At 41.4% G+C, this 13,624-nt stretch overlaps 1 protein-coding gene and 1 non-coding gene across 3 annotated transcripts in view; both read right to left on the reverse strand.

Annotated features, from left to right (window-relative positions):
* Positions 1 to 13,624, reverse strand: part of LOC103118527 (adenylate cyclase 10) — a 44,718-nt gene that overhangs the window by 14,878 nt on the left and 16,216 nt on the right. For both annotated transcript variants that reach the window (XM_060184582.1, XM_060184581.1), the window contains exons 6-12: positions 10,627 to 10,763; positions 7,709 to 7,837; positions 6,272 to 6,550; positions 5,860 to 6,150; positions 2,966 to 3,035; positions 2,340 to 2,571; positions 486 to 593 (exon numbers count right to left, since the gene is read on the reverse strand). In XM_060184582.1, coding sequence (XP_060040565.1) covers positions 486 to 593; positions 2,340 to 2,571; positions 2,966 to 3,035; positions 5,860 to 6,150; positions 6,272 to 6,550; positions 7,709 to 7,837; positions 10,627 to 10,763 — 1,246 coding nt within the window. The remainder of the gene's footprint in view (positions 1 to 485; positions 594 to 2,339; positions 2,572 to 2,965; positions 3,036 to 5,859; positions 6,151 to 6,271; positions 6,551 to 7,708; positions 7,838 to 10,626; positions 10,764 to 13,624) is intronic.
* LOC132536566 (small Cajal body-specific RNA 8) lies at positions 4,040 to 4,144 on the reverse strand. Its single transcript, XR_009548093.1, has one exon. It is a non-coding gene; the product is annotated as a small Cajal body-specific RNA 8 (non-coding RNA).

Consider the following 13,624-nt stretch of genomic DNA (forward strand, 5'->3'; position numbering starts at 1 on the left):
GGAGAAGGAAGGGGGGGTGGTGGTGGAGCTGAGATACCAGACTTTAATACGATATTCCAGCACTGCATATTTGTGAAAATTTTAACCAGAAAGGTAATTTGTGGCCCAGAAACAATGCTTTGTGCCTGGCACAGGAAACTGCTTGACGTCTACACAGAAGGATAGTTGAATGACTAGAATTTAACACCTTTGTTCTAAACCATTGACCTCTGAAAAAATGCTTACCCATTCATGTCTACTTTTAAAGGTTGTTGGGAAAGCATCCCATAAAGATGTCAACAGTGAAGGCAAGGAGGGTGACCACACTAGTGAGTGATGCTGAGAAGTGTGAGTCCATGGGATGAGGTTTTTAATTCTTGGGGAAAAGTTACAGTAGGGCCAGAAAAGGAGTGTGTGTAAGATGCAGATGGTGAAGTTGACTATTTTTCTTTATGTGGAAATCCCAGAAGCAAATAAAGAGGGGAGGTATTTTCATGGCTTCTTACCTGACCTTTGAGGCTATAAAAGGTGGCTGACTCAAAAGTCTGACTCCAAGACTTTTCCTTCTTCAGAGCTTTCAGCAGCCTCTCTCCCTCATTCAGATAGATGTATGCCTGCAACCAGCACAAGCAATAGAGTGCAGTCAGCAGAGACCAAACCAAAAAGGGACATCACTCCCAGAAAATTAAAGAAGAGAAGCAGGAGGCACTCAGAGCCTCAACTATCCCTCCACATCAGCTACTCACCATGATGACCTCCAACTCACACAGGAGCTGAAGGGACAAAGTCCCTGCTAAAGAAATAGATGCCTTCTTGCCCACTTTTCTCCTGGGTCACTTATTTTAGAAGACAAATCTACAACTCTTGTTCTTTTCTATATTGTTGCAAAGTCACTTTACCTGACATTCCCCCAAAGCCATTTCCTCTTTTTGAGTCACTGTCACTTGCACCACTTTCCACCACCAACCGTTTCTAGCGATTAACCCATGAGAGTGTGCTCACACAGGAGTCAGTCTCTACCTTTAGAATGAATTAAGGACACTTTTTATTTTATTTATTTATTTATTTTTTGCTAGGGCCATCTTGGAGAAGTTGAAGAAGAATGGGAGGGGAGTGTGCTAATCCACTCTTCTCATTCTTCTCATCCACAGCCTCTGAAGACAGTGTTAGATAGGAGAGTTGTGGCACATGTGAATGCTGAGGAATAGTCAAGACTGAAGAGTAGGATCAGATGAGGTGAACAGTCACATCTCATACCTGAGGGGTGAATGGAAGGCAGGAGGAGGGAAAACAGGTGCCTTTATCTCTGCTTCTATCAGATTTTCTCTGATGGGAGTGGGGGTATAAATGGAATATTCTGAGTTAGTACCTGGGCTTTGCTTTCCATCATTGTCTTCTTGAATGTTGGCTGCTGCTTGAATAGTGAAGTGGGGGTGTGTGCAAAGGTCCACCAAGTTGACCCTAGGGCTACCTAAACCTTCTCTTCCTGCAGCTGGCCACATATCCCTATCTCATCTGTCTGCACAGAAGACTTTCATTTTTAAAAAAAAAAATACTTGGTTTATTTATGATAAATATAGGAGAAAGAACCAGTACATGTGTTGCTGGGGATTGAACTCAGGACCTCATGCTTGAGAGCCCAATGCCTTATCCACTGTGCCACCTCCTGGACCACTAGACTTTCATTTTTAACATAAACACAGGTGATCCTTGGACAATATAGGAGCTAGGGGCATCTGTGAGGTTGTAACTTTAGCATCCCTAAAGCTTTACTAACTGCCTGCTATTGACAAGAATCCTTTCCAACTCATAGTCTCTGAGCATCTTGCTTGTATGTCATATGTTGTATGTGCTATATTTTTACGATTAACTAAGATATAGAAAATATTTTAATTAATTAATTTTTTGGGTAGAGAGAGAAATTGATAGAGGAGAGGGGAGATAAAAGAGGGAGAGAGGCAGAAAGACATATGCAGGACTGCTTCACCTCTCATGAAGTTTCCCCCTGAAGGTGGGGGCTGGGGGCTTGAACCTGGGTCCTTGTGCATGGCAATGTGTGAGCTCTAACAGGTGTGCCACTGCCCAAACATGAGAAAAAAAATGTATTAAGAAAATCCTTTAAAGACCTAGAGGTCCTTATTCTGTCGTCTTCACATTGAGGAGAGTGAGGAAGTGGAGGAATTGGAAAAATACAAGCAGAAATGAACTCACACAGCTTAGAGTTGTGATGTTCAAGGGTCAACTGTACTTTTTTTTTTTTTTACTTTTGGGAATGTAAACTACACTTGAGATAACTGAGCCTTATTGTTGTCTCTAATGGTTTAACTTATAAACTGTGGATCTAAGCTATGACATCTTACCATATAATTATCACCAAGGATGAGGTATGCAGATGTGATTTCTAAGAAGTAATATAGGGCTTTGTTGTTTTCACCCAAAGCCAAAAAATGATAGGCTAGAGGCAAGATAACCATCTCAAGGATTTCCTCACACTGACAGGATTCCAGGGGGATGATATCTTCCTGAGGCATCTTCATTTTTGCTATAGTGTTGTCAAAGAAACTCAAGATCATATCTCTTATGTCTTCAGAACTGTCCAAATGCAGAAGTAAATAGGAATAACTTATAGAGGTAATATAGCTTTTGACAGGATAATATATTTAGAAACTCACAGAAGAGTAAGGTAAGAGGCCTAATGTATAGTGAGAAGCAACAGATGATTCCTTCCCCCACAGGATATAGCTAAATTAAGCTAGACCTGTTCATTTGCCATATATACACTATTAATATAGCTATAAGAGTGAAAATCACAGTATCTTATAAAATAAACCTGATGTGCATGCAACTGTCAAAACCACCATGCATAACCATGATATCTCCCCATTTGTATCCAAGAGATCAAAAGTGTGAAGCAGAACAATTACTACAGCAGCTGTTCTATGTTTAAAAACAATTGCTTTTACTCTACAGTGACCTGTGCCTGTACCTGAAGTCTTCAGAAAGTAATTGTGTTTTCTTAGGAAGCCCTGCTTGGAGAAAGGTAGTTTCTTCTTTAGCTAGGGAATAAACAAACAAGTTGGATGGGCCTTGGAAATGATCCACATCAAAGATGTGATGTTCATAAGAAACTCTTGATTGCTATAGAGTTATTCTACCCAGTAGGAAATATACTCCCCACTGCATCTTAGTGAAGTATCATGTTCAATTTGAAAATGGAGTTAGAAGGAATAAATGTCTCCTGAACTGAGACAGCTGGATGTCTTCTTTACCCCATCATTTTCACAAGAAAGCAAATAATTCTGAAGATGTAAGGTGATTGTAACCACAAGACAAAAGGAGCAAGGTACCTGGGTCACTGTGTCAAAATCATTTGTCAGAACATCTTGGACTGTTACATGTACAGGAAATAAAGGGTCATTCTACTGTGGTAAGCCATGTTATTTGTCATGGATAACAACATACTCATTAATCCTGCAATGACTACCACTATGAATAATTGATCTCAAAGGGAATGAAATTGATTTTTAGTGCAGACATTTAAATGTCATGTCTCAAGGATAACTGAAAGACTAAGGAACATTAAGTTCAAAGTCTCCAGTCTATGCATACTTTAATAGTTTTGGCAATCCTGTAATGGTCTTTACAGATTTAAATACTTCTCCACTCAGAGAGATTGAAGAATTCTAGCAAATAGAAAAGACTTGTCTCAAATCTTTTATCTTTTGAATGATAAAGGGCTAGAACCCTGGTCTCCTTGGATCCATGGCAAATACTTTCCTCTGTAGTTCGTTTAATTTATAAAAATCAGTTAATTGTAGCCTTCTTGCTGAATCATTGCCCCGCCTCACCCCAAAACTATCCTACCAGCTAGCATGTGCCCACAAACTGCCATGCAGTCCTTATTTGTCATCTTTGTTACACTATCTAAGGATGAATGGGTTCCTCGATCTAAACTGTACTCTCAAGTATCTCCTATGACCAGACACAGTACTTTATTATTTTCCCAAGTTATAAATAGGGAATAATTCCATTCACTTGGTGCATTTAAGAAGGTTCAAGAAACTGTCTGTCCTGTATCTGTCCATTATGATTTCTCAATTCATCCCAGTCATCTATAGGCAGTCTGTTCTAGGGAGGTGTAAATGATGTTTCTATCCTCCTCCTTTATAATACCTCTCATCACAGTTTCCAGGAGACACTATGTTACTAAATTCAAAGGTCACATCTTTGTTAGCATCTTACTATTCCTCTTCAAGGCAAAAATGTCCTCTTTCCCCTGTCTTTTGCAAACCCCACTGCTTTGGTTCCTTCCTCCTCAGCTGTCCTCTTTGCTAACTCTTGTACCTTGACAATATTCCAAAGATTCATATGCTGCTTTTGATCTGAACTCCCTTCCTGGTCTAAGTTTCTCTATAGGTAATTCCATCTGCCCATGACTTTAATTTTAATTTTTTTAAATAGAAACAAGAAGATAGAGATAAAGATAGAGAGAGAGAGAGGAGGGAGAGAGATACCACAGAACCAAAGCTTCCTTCAATGTGGCAGGGACCAGGCTCAAACCTGGGTCATACACAGGCCAAAGCAGTGTGCTGTTGATTAAGTGAACTGCTTCACTTAATTTTAAATTCCATCTATAAGTTGGTGGGTTTCAACTTTCAGCTCTAAGCTCTGATATCTCTTAACTATAGACTGGCATATCCAAATGTCTCTTTGGCAACAAAGAAAAATAGCATGATCCCAGCAGGACTCTGGAATCTCGTCCACAAACCTGTATCTACCTACCTATGTTTTCCTTATCTCCACAGATAGTACATACAAAGCTTCACTTTTCTAAGACCAAAATCTAGGCTATTTCCTTGATACTTTTCTTTCCCTCAGCCCTGCCCCACTAAGATGATTTCATCTCCTTCACTCATCTTTACCATGGCTCCACCCTCATCAATCACCAAATATTTATCTGGACAACTGTGAAAAACTGGTCTCCTCACACTTCTCCCCTCCTAATTTCTTCTGTCCTCCCTATTAAGACAGAGTCCATTTTTATAAGCACAAGTCAGATCACTGTGGCAGAAACTGCTGACTTCCTATCAATTTTTCATTGCCCCCTTTTCCTTTTCTTTCTTTTTGTTGAACTAATATTATATTGAAGTTTTTGGTATGCATCATTGAAAGTCAATATGTGATGATACATTAAGCTCACCACCAAAAGTCCTTTTTTTCTTTATAAGAAAATACTTTAATATTACTCAGGGCAGTACTTTTCAGCTTCTCTTGAAACTGACATAACTATGTGACTAAGTTCTGGCCAATGAGATATAAGAGGAAGTGTTGGTAAGGATTTCTAGAAAGTTCCTTTAAAAGGAGTGAGCACCCTTGTATTCATTGTTTACCTGTGAACATGACTGGACAGTAGTCTGCTTAACTTTGGCTAATTTTCTCCCAATCCTAATCTGTCTCTATGAGACTTGGTTTCAGTTTAGATTATCAAAATGACAACACTTTGACAGAAACATCTTCTAAGAAACATGACTTCCTCACAGACCTTGCTTTGCCCACACATTATTCCATCAGACTCCAGTCCCCTGGATTCTATTCTTTAGTGTGAGTGACACTGGATTTCTATCCCTTTGGATATCCTTTTTTTGGGGGGAGGGAGTGGGGGGTGCCAGAGTCTTTATCTTCAAATCCTTTGCCAATTTTACAGTGAGAGTGGTTCTCAGCAGCACATTCCTCTCAGTTCTCCCCTACTTCTATGGACCTATACTCACTGGGTACCCCACTGAGTTCACACCCTCTCCTCCAGAGTCTTTACTTCCATACCTCCAGGAACAGACAACACTAATCTATACTGAAAAACCAGTATGAAAGATGAGCATTTACTTTGAAATCCACGGGACCTGATAATCTTCTGGATGGTATACATGTCTAGAGTATTGAGCCGGATGTCCACTGTGAAGTGATGGTAGGAGATAAAGTCCCTACTCCGACAGTGGTCACATCTGTGTGCATTTTCTTCCAAGAAGCGGGCACATTTCAAGTGCATGGTCTTCTTCTGGTCCTTGAGCCACAGCTCATAGGCTGTCTTCTGCATCATAGGTTTGCAGAAGCGGATGATGTGGCACTCAATCACCTGGCTCTCCAATTCACGGAGCTCTTCCTCCTCGCCATGGACTAGAGAGAGCAGAAGGCAGTGAGTGAGCAGGAGTCAGTAGCTGCAGGTTGGTGTCCATCAGCTCTCCATCTAGAAATACCTTTCTCTAGAGGAAGTGGGCCCTTTCTGCTTACTACTCACCCGTTCCTGCAGTGGGTTTCAGTGACAGAGAGCGATAGTTCACCTCATGTGAGGCCGTATTCTGCTTGAGAGCCAGATGGAGCTCCTTGCTGTTTCGGAAGCAATTGAAGACATTGGACTCCACAAGTGTGGCCAGGGCATTAATCATCATCTTCATGTTCCAGCAGGGGAGGATCTCAAACAGCAGCTCAGTGGTGAAGGTCAGGCCGATGATGGCTGCACACCTCACCAGCATCTGATGAGAAAGACTCATGCTATCCAGTTGCACCAGAGAGATTTCTGTAGGGAGGAAACCATGACTTGGGAAAGCTGATCTGATGTATTCCCAGAGAGACAAATGTCTTGATCTGTAGTTCCTCTTCTTACCTATTTAGGACTGGCTTCATGATGACATTTATCCCAAGAGGACAAAAGATGCAGAAGCTGTGATCTAACACCACATGGTATGTGGTCAAGGATAAGCTCCATTTCTCAGTGTTCCCATTTGTCAAAAGTGTGACAAAGGTGTGAGGGAGAAGTTGTTATGTAAACCCACAATCAGGATAAACAGACCTGCCCTTCTGTTCTAGGTTGACCTCTCCAGTCCTATGTTCCATCTCCATTGGTTACTCTTTCTCCTGGAGCCTCCCTCTGTTCCCAGAGACTCCTTTATCCTTGTGACATTTTCTTCTCCTTATTTTTTTTTTGTTATCTTTATTTAGTGTATAGAGACAACCAGAAATTGAGAGGTATGAGGAGGGAGGGAGGGAGGGGAGGAGAGAGAGAGAGAGAGAGGGAGAGAGAGAGAGAGAGAGAGAGACTTGCAGCCCTGTTTCACTACTTGCAAAGTCTTCCCCTACAGGTGTGGACTGGGGCTTGAACCTGGGTCCTTGTGCACTGTAATATGTGTGCTCAACCAGAAGTGCCACCACCCAGCCCCGTGACATTATTTTCTCTATGCTCATAACCTCAAGTCAGAGTTACTGGCTCCTATCCCACCTTCTCATCTAAATTTGAAGCTCATGTGGCTTCCTAGATGCTTTGGCCAGGATGACCTTATATTACATTATAGTCATGAAATTAGACTTTCTCAATGTGCCACCATAGTATTGTAATATTTAAACTAGCTACCTTCCTGTTATAATAGGCATAGTGGATGAAAGCTCTTTTGAAGACTGCAAACTTTGAGGTGTTTCTATGTCATCCTAAACATTTGTTTTTATTTGTGACTTGGTAAAAATTAGTTTTGTAATTAACCAACTTAATCTTAGTTATTCAATTATTTACTAGTGACAGAGATTGAGAGGAAAGGTGGGTGGGGGGAGAAAGAGAGAGAGACCTGTAGCACTGCTTCACTGCTTATGAAGGTTCCCCTCTACAGGTGGGGACCACAGGCTTAACTCTGGGTCCTCAAGCATGATAATGTATGAACTCTATAGGGCACTCCCTCCTCCTTACCTTTTAATGAGGCTGGTGGTGACATGTTTTTCAATCTGACACCACTAGCCAGATTACAGACTTCTTCCCCTCTCTCCACATCACTGAGAGCAAAGGGGTACAATTCCTCTGTTGGCTTGGTAAAATTCTCTATGGAGAAATAGAGAAGAGAAGAGTTGAGAGTCTATCCTGGTGTTATCTTGATTTTCCAGTTAACTTTGATGTTTGTCCACAAAATATTCTGGAGTACTATGTTTCAAACAAAATAGACATGTGAAAGTAAATTTACTAAAAAATATTTTTGCCTCCTCAAAGTTTGATTCAAAGATTGTCAGGCTGTATCTTAGACAGTAGCACATACTTTCATGTCCAAGTGCCCATGCTCATGAGCAAAAACACTCTGTGGAATACTCTACTTAGGACATGACTGTCAACAGAAAAAGAGATTGAAAATTATAAGTAAATAGTAAAGTGATTTTTCCTCTTTACACTCAAAGAAAAATTATTTCTTTCTCTGTCCATTTAGGCATGTAACACCTTAGGTGTAAGACACTGTGATGGTGGGAACCTAGCAAAAAAAAAAAAAAAGTAAAGAATTCATATGGTGGAAACATCTTTATAAGTTCTCTTTTCATGGGAGAGGTGATCCTTCTTCAATCCTCATGGATCTCCTTATATCAAGACACAATTTTTTTACTTTTTAAAAAAATGTTTATTTATTATTGGATAAAGACAGAGAGAAATTAAGAGGGGAGGAAGAGGTAGAGAGGGAAAGAGACACAGAGAGACCTGCAACCCTGCTTCACCATTCATGAAGCTTTTCCCCCTGCAGGTGGGAACTGGGGACTTAAATCTGGGTCCTTGCACATGGTAATGTGAGCAGTTAACCAGATGCACCACAATTTCTTTTTCCTTTTTTGCTATAGTATAAATTTGCCCTCACGTTGTTACTACCACCCTAAAAGAATAGTCTGTCTAAGCATTTCCTGTCATTCATCATCCATCTTACATTCCAGGTTCCTCTATATTGCCTACCCCATTCTCCAAATCCACACCTTCTCCCACCACTAGAGTGAATATCAACTCTTCAGCTTCATTACTCTGGTGAGACTCTTCCTAGTTCATAGGACTCTTTAATTCCATTTTAGGTGGTTCACTTCTTAATAAAACCTCAAAACCTAGAACAGACCAGGGCCCATGAGATAGGGCATATGTACACATGTATCCATAAGTTAGGGGAAAATATATACCTTAAAGCGAAAGTCCACAATAGTTTGCAGTGAGTCAATAAATGCAGCAAGCAAGTAGAAAGACCTTAAAAGATACCATAAAGTACATAATGAAATAGTTTCTACTTAGACCTAGATACCCTTCTCATCTATTTCCTATTACACTTCTCTCAATCACTCCAAAACTAACCTTGTCAGACAAAGTAAGGACTACAAAAGCTGAATAAGGATAAGAGACCAGAATACTTTAATGATGACTCTTTAGTCACTACCAGGCCACCCCACTACCTGGGGGCCCTAATCAGGAAGTCCCACACAGACATGATGGGCCTAGACCTCTAACAGATCCCTCTCTCCACTGTCACTGGTTATCTCCATTGTGAACAACATAATGGATCCCTTTGTGGGCCCCTACAGGACCTTGCCCTCAATGTGGATCAATAATGGTAGGGACTGTTCCATTCTCCAAAGGGAAGTTGGATAACATACTCTACCTACTACCCAAGGAAGATGAGTCCTGAAATTAGTGCGGTCCTAGCCATGACCACAGAATGCGAGCTCAGACCTATAGGGATGCAGAGGCTACATAGGCTCCTGTGCTGAATATGGGCCCCAGATCAAATCAAGGGGGTTTATAGTTAACAATATTTATATACTTTTCCCATATTTGGGAGCTACTCTCTTCCCTGATGCAGCTTTCTAGTCCTTTTTCCAACTATGATATCATCTCCCCAGACAATAACTTGGGCCTACCTGCATATTAGATGTCAGGCTCAGGCAAAAACTAGTAAATTCATGGGCCCCTCGGAATAAACCTACTAGCTATTTCCAAAACGGAGACCCCAAATCTTTATCTGTAATATTACAGCCTTTAGGTTCATGATTAATCAGCAGTTTGTATGGCTTTATATGTTAACTCTTTTTCAGCCACTAGGTTCTAAATGCTATCATGATGCCAACCGGACTTCCCTGGACAGATGACCCCACCAAGGTGTCCTGGAGCCCCGCTTCTGCAGAGCCCTGCCCCACTAGGGAAAGAGAGAGACAGGCTGGGAGTATGGATTGATCTTTTAATGCCCATGTTCAGCAGGGAAGCAATTACAGAAGCCAGACCTTCCACATCTGCACCCCATAATGACCTGCGTCCATACTGCCAGAGGGTTAAAGAAGAGGAAAGCTATCAAGGGAGGGGATGGGATGTGGAAAGCTATCAAGGGGGGGGGATGGGATGTGGAATTCTGGAGGTGGGCATTGTGTGGAATTGTCCCCTTCTTATCTTATGGTCTTATCAGTATTTCCATTTTATAAAAAAAAAAATTTTTTTAAGAAAAAAATCTACTTAATTCCCTTGTGCCAGCACCTCAGATTTCATCCCCTGTTATGTCCCTGTAATGTGAGAACCTTGTCAACGTTTACGTGGGAGCTAGTAATTTTACCTCTGGACAACAAAGGACTTTTCCCTCAGATAACATTGAAGGCCCCTCCAGTTCTGATGCTGGACTTTTCAATTCCCTGGTATCTTCATGTTTACTATAGGTAAACACTCTTTGGTTCAGTTCAAGAATTCTAGGCTGTGTTAAGTTTTCCCAGAACCTGAGATCTTAGGGCCAAAACTTATAGGGGGATAGACAACCAACCCTCTCCCAAGAAGAACAGAGACAGAGGGCAGAACAAAGAACAGAGAGACAGAGTTCAATAAGTGAGACTTACTGAACAGGTTGTGCCAGGTCACATTTGTCTTTTCTTCAGACTCCATTGGTTGAAAAACTAACACTCTGTGTTGGTCTAGATTTTTCAGCAATTCTTCACAGTAATATGGAATTCCACAGCTTCCCTCCACCAGGAATCTGCCATGAAAACAAAACAGGCTGACTGTGTGGGAGGGCCATCTCTTAGGGAGGAAAAGTCTTCTCAGTCACTTTCAGGTAATATCTTTTCATGCTCCACTTGTTTCTCTATATTTTCTTTTTTAAAATTCTTTTAAATTAATTATTGCATAGCAACAGAGAGAAATTGAGAAGGGAGGGGGATATGGGTAGGGAGAGAGACAGAGGGACACCTGCAGCTCTGCCTCACCACTCATGAAGCTTTTCCCCCTGCAGGTAGGGGACCAAGGGCTTGAACCTGGGTCCTTGTGCACTGTAATGTGAGTGCTTAATCATGTGTGCCCCTACCTGGCCTCATTTCCCTATATTTTCTTTTCTTTTTTTTTTATCGTTGATGTGGTTATTATTATTGTTGTTATTGATATCATTGTTGTTGGATAGGACAGAGAGAAATCAAGAGAGGAGGAGAAGATGGGGGCGAGAGAAAGATAAGACACATGCAGACCTGCTTCACCGCTTGTGAAGTGACACCCCTGTAGGTGGGGAGCCCGGGGGGGGGGAGGGCGTTGAACTGGGATTCTTATGCCAGTCCTTGTGCTTCACGCCATGTGCACTTAACCCACTGTGCTACTGCCCGACCCCCTATAATTTCTTATTTCTTTTCTTTTTTTTCCTTCTTTCCTTCCTTCCTTCCTTCCTTTTCTTCCTTTCTCTCTCACTCTCTCTTTCTTTTTTTTTCCTCCAGGGTTATTACTAAGGCTCAGTACCTACAGTACAAATTCACTGTTCCTGTGGTCCAGGAGGTGGCACAGTGATAAAGCTTTGGACTCTCAAGCATGAGGTCCTGAGTCAATCGCCGGCAGCACATGTGCCAGAGTGATGTCTGGTTCTTTCTCTCCCCTCTTATATTCCTCATTAATAAATAAAATCTTTAAAAAAAAACAAATTCACTGTTCCTGTAGCCATTTTTTCCATAGGACAGAGAGAAATTGAGGGGAGAGAGAGAGGGAGAAAGACAGACACCTGCAGGCCTACTTCACTGCTTCTGAAGAGACCCCCTGCAGGTGGGGAGCTGGGGCTCAAACCAAAATCCTTTCTTACGCTTTGTACTATGTGCACTTAACCCAGTGCACCACCACCAGGCCCCCTATATTTTCTATTTTTAGATTGTTTTTTTCTTTCATTTTCTAAATTACATAAATACTTATATTTTCAAAGTTAAAACTATATATATCAAGAAGCATCCTCAGGCTATCTCTCTTGTTTTAGAAGCAACCATTTAAATTCATTTCTGGTTAATCTTTGTTTCTTTAAAAAAAAAAATCAGTGGATTAGCATAATGGTTATGCAAAAAAATCTTTCATGCCCTACACTCCAAAATCCCAAGCTTAATCCCTTGCACCACCATAAACCAGAGCTGAGCAGCGCATTGGTATAAGTAAATAGATAAAGAAACACACAGAGCTGGCAGGATAGTTCACTTAGGGAGGTTCTTAGTCTGCCATACACATGAACCGTGTTTGAGCCCAGGTGCCCTCTACACTGGAAGAAGCTTCAGAGCTATGGTGTCTTTCCTCTGTGTCTCTCTGTCTAATAGGTTAACACACAAATACTCATCCCCCAACTTTCTTAGATACATTAGAGAAAGCTATACAAATGCAAAGCTCTGCCTTACTTTTCATGCAGCAGCATATCTGTCCAGCCTGCCTCATAGCAGATCTTATTTCTCTCCCTGCTATGTCCTGCTTCTTCACTGTGTGGAGGTATCCTAACTTTCTCTCCTGTTTTTTTTTTTTTGTATGTGTGTATGCCTCCAGGGCTATGACTGGGGCTCAGTGCCAGCACTACAAATCCACTGCTCCTGCTGGCCATTTTTTCCGTTTTATTTTTTGATAGGACAGAGAGAAATTCAAAGAGGAAGGGGGGGGGGAGAGGGAGAAAGATTGATAGACATCTGCAGACATGCTTCAATAAAAATTTTGTTCAAGCGCCAGAGAGATAGTGAAGTAGCAGCTCACCAGCCTTTCATGCCTGAGGTTCCAGAGGTCCCAGTTCCAAACCCCAGCACCACCATTTGATAGAGCTCAGCAACACATTAGTCTTTCCTTTTCACTAAAAAAAAAAGAAGTCTTTACACGTTTTCTCCATATATCACTTCCTGTTTCCTTAGAACTGGAGTGGCTGGATCAAAAACTACCCATACATGTACATACATGGTAAATATACACATCATATATGAAAGAGACAGGGAGACAGAGAGATGAAGGGCAACAACATGCCCAGTTTGAGCTTATTTTAAAATGAGGACTGTGGAAAGTAGTTTTCTCCTGGAAGCAGGACAACCTCATTAGAACAAATTGTGCAGACACCAAGGTGCACATGTATGACTTAAGAAAAGGTATTGTTAGTGCTGGCAAGGAGTCTGCTGTCAGGACCTAGCAGATGCACTACTGAGTGACTCAGCAAGTGCTCAGCATTCAGCTTTACAACTGGCAAGACAGATGCCAGACCCAGGCTTGGTGCCAGCTGGATGAATATGGCCTATGCTCATTTATTTGTCACATACCCATGATGATGCCCCTGCTGCTATTGATGTGTGTATGTGTGTGTATGTGTGTGTGTGTGTGTTACTTGTCATCGCCAGGATTTTACCATTCTTGATGGACTTTTCCAGATTAAAAAAAGACAGAAAGGAGGAGAAATAACATAGTACCAAAGCTCACTCCAGTGCCACAATGTTCCAGTGTGGTATGTGGAGAGGCTCTAATCTGGGTCATGTTCATGCATGGCAAAACAGGCCCCCTCAAGTTATCTTGCTGGCTTCTTTCTTTTTTTCTTCTTCCTTCCTTCCTTTCTTTCTTTTTTAAGCAGAGCACTGCTCA

The sequence above is a fragment of the Erinaceus europaeus genome, unplaced genomic scaffold (assembly GCF_950295315.1).
Source record: "Erinaceus europaeus unplaced genomic scaffold, mEriEur2.1 scaffold_815, whole genome shotgun sequence".
Classification (NCBI taxonomy): Eukaryota; Metazoa; Chordata; class Mammalia; order Eulipotyphla; family Erinaceidae; genus Erinaceus; species Erinaceus europaeus.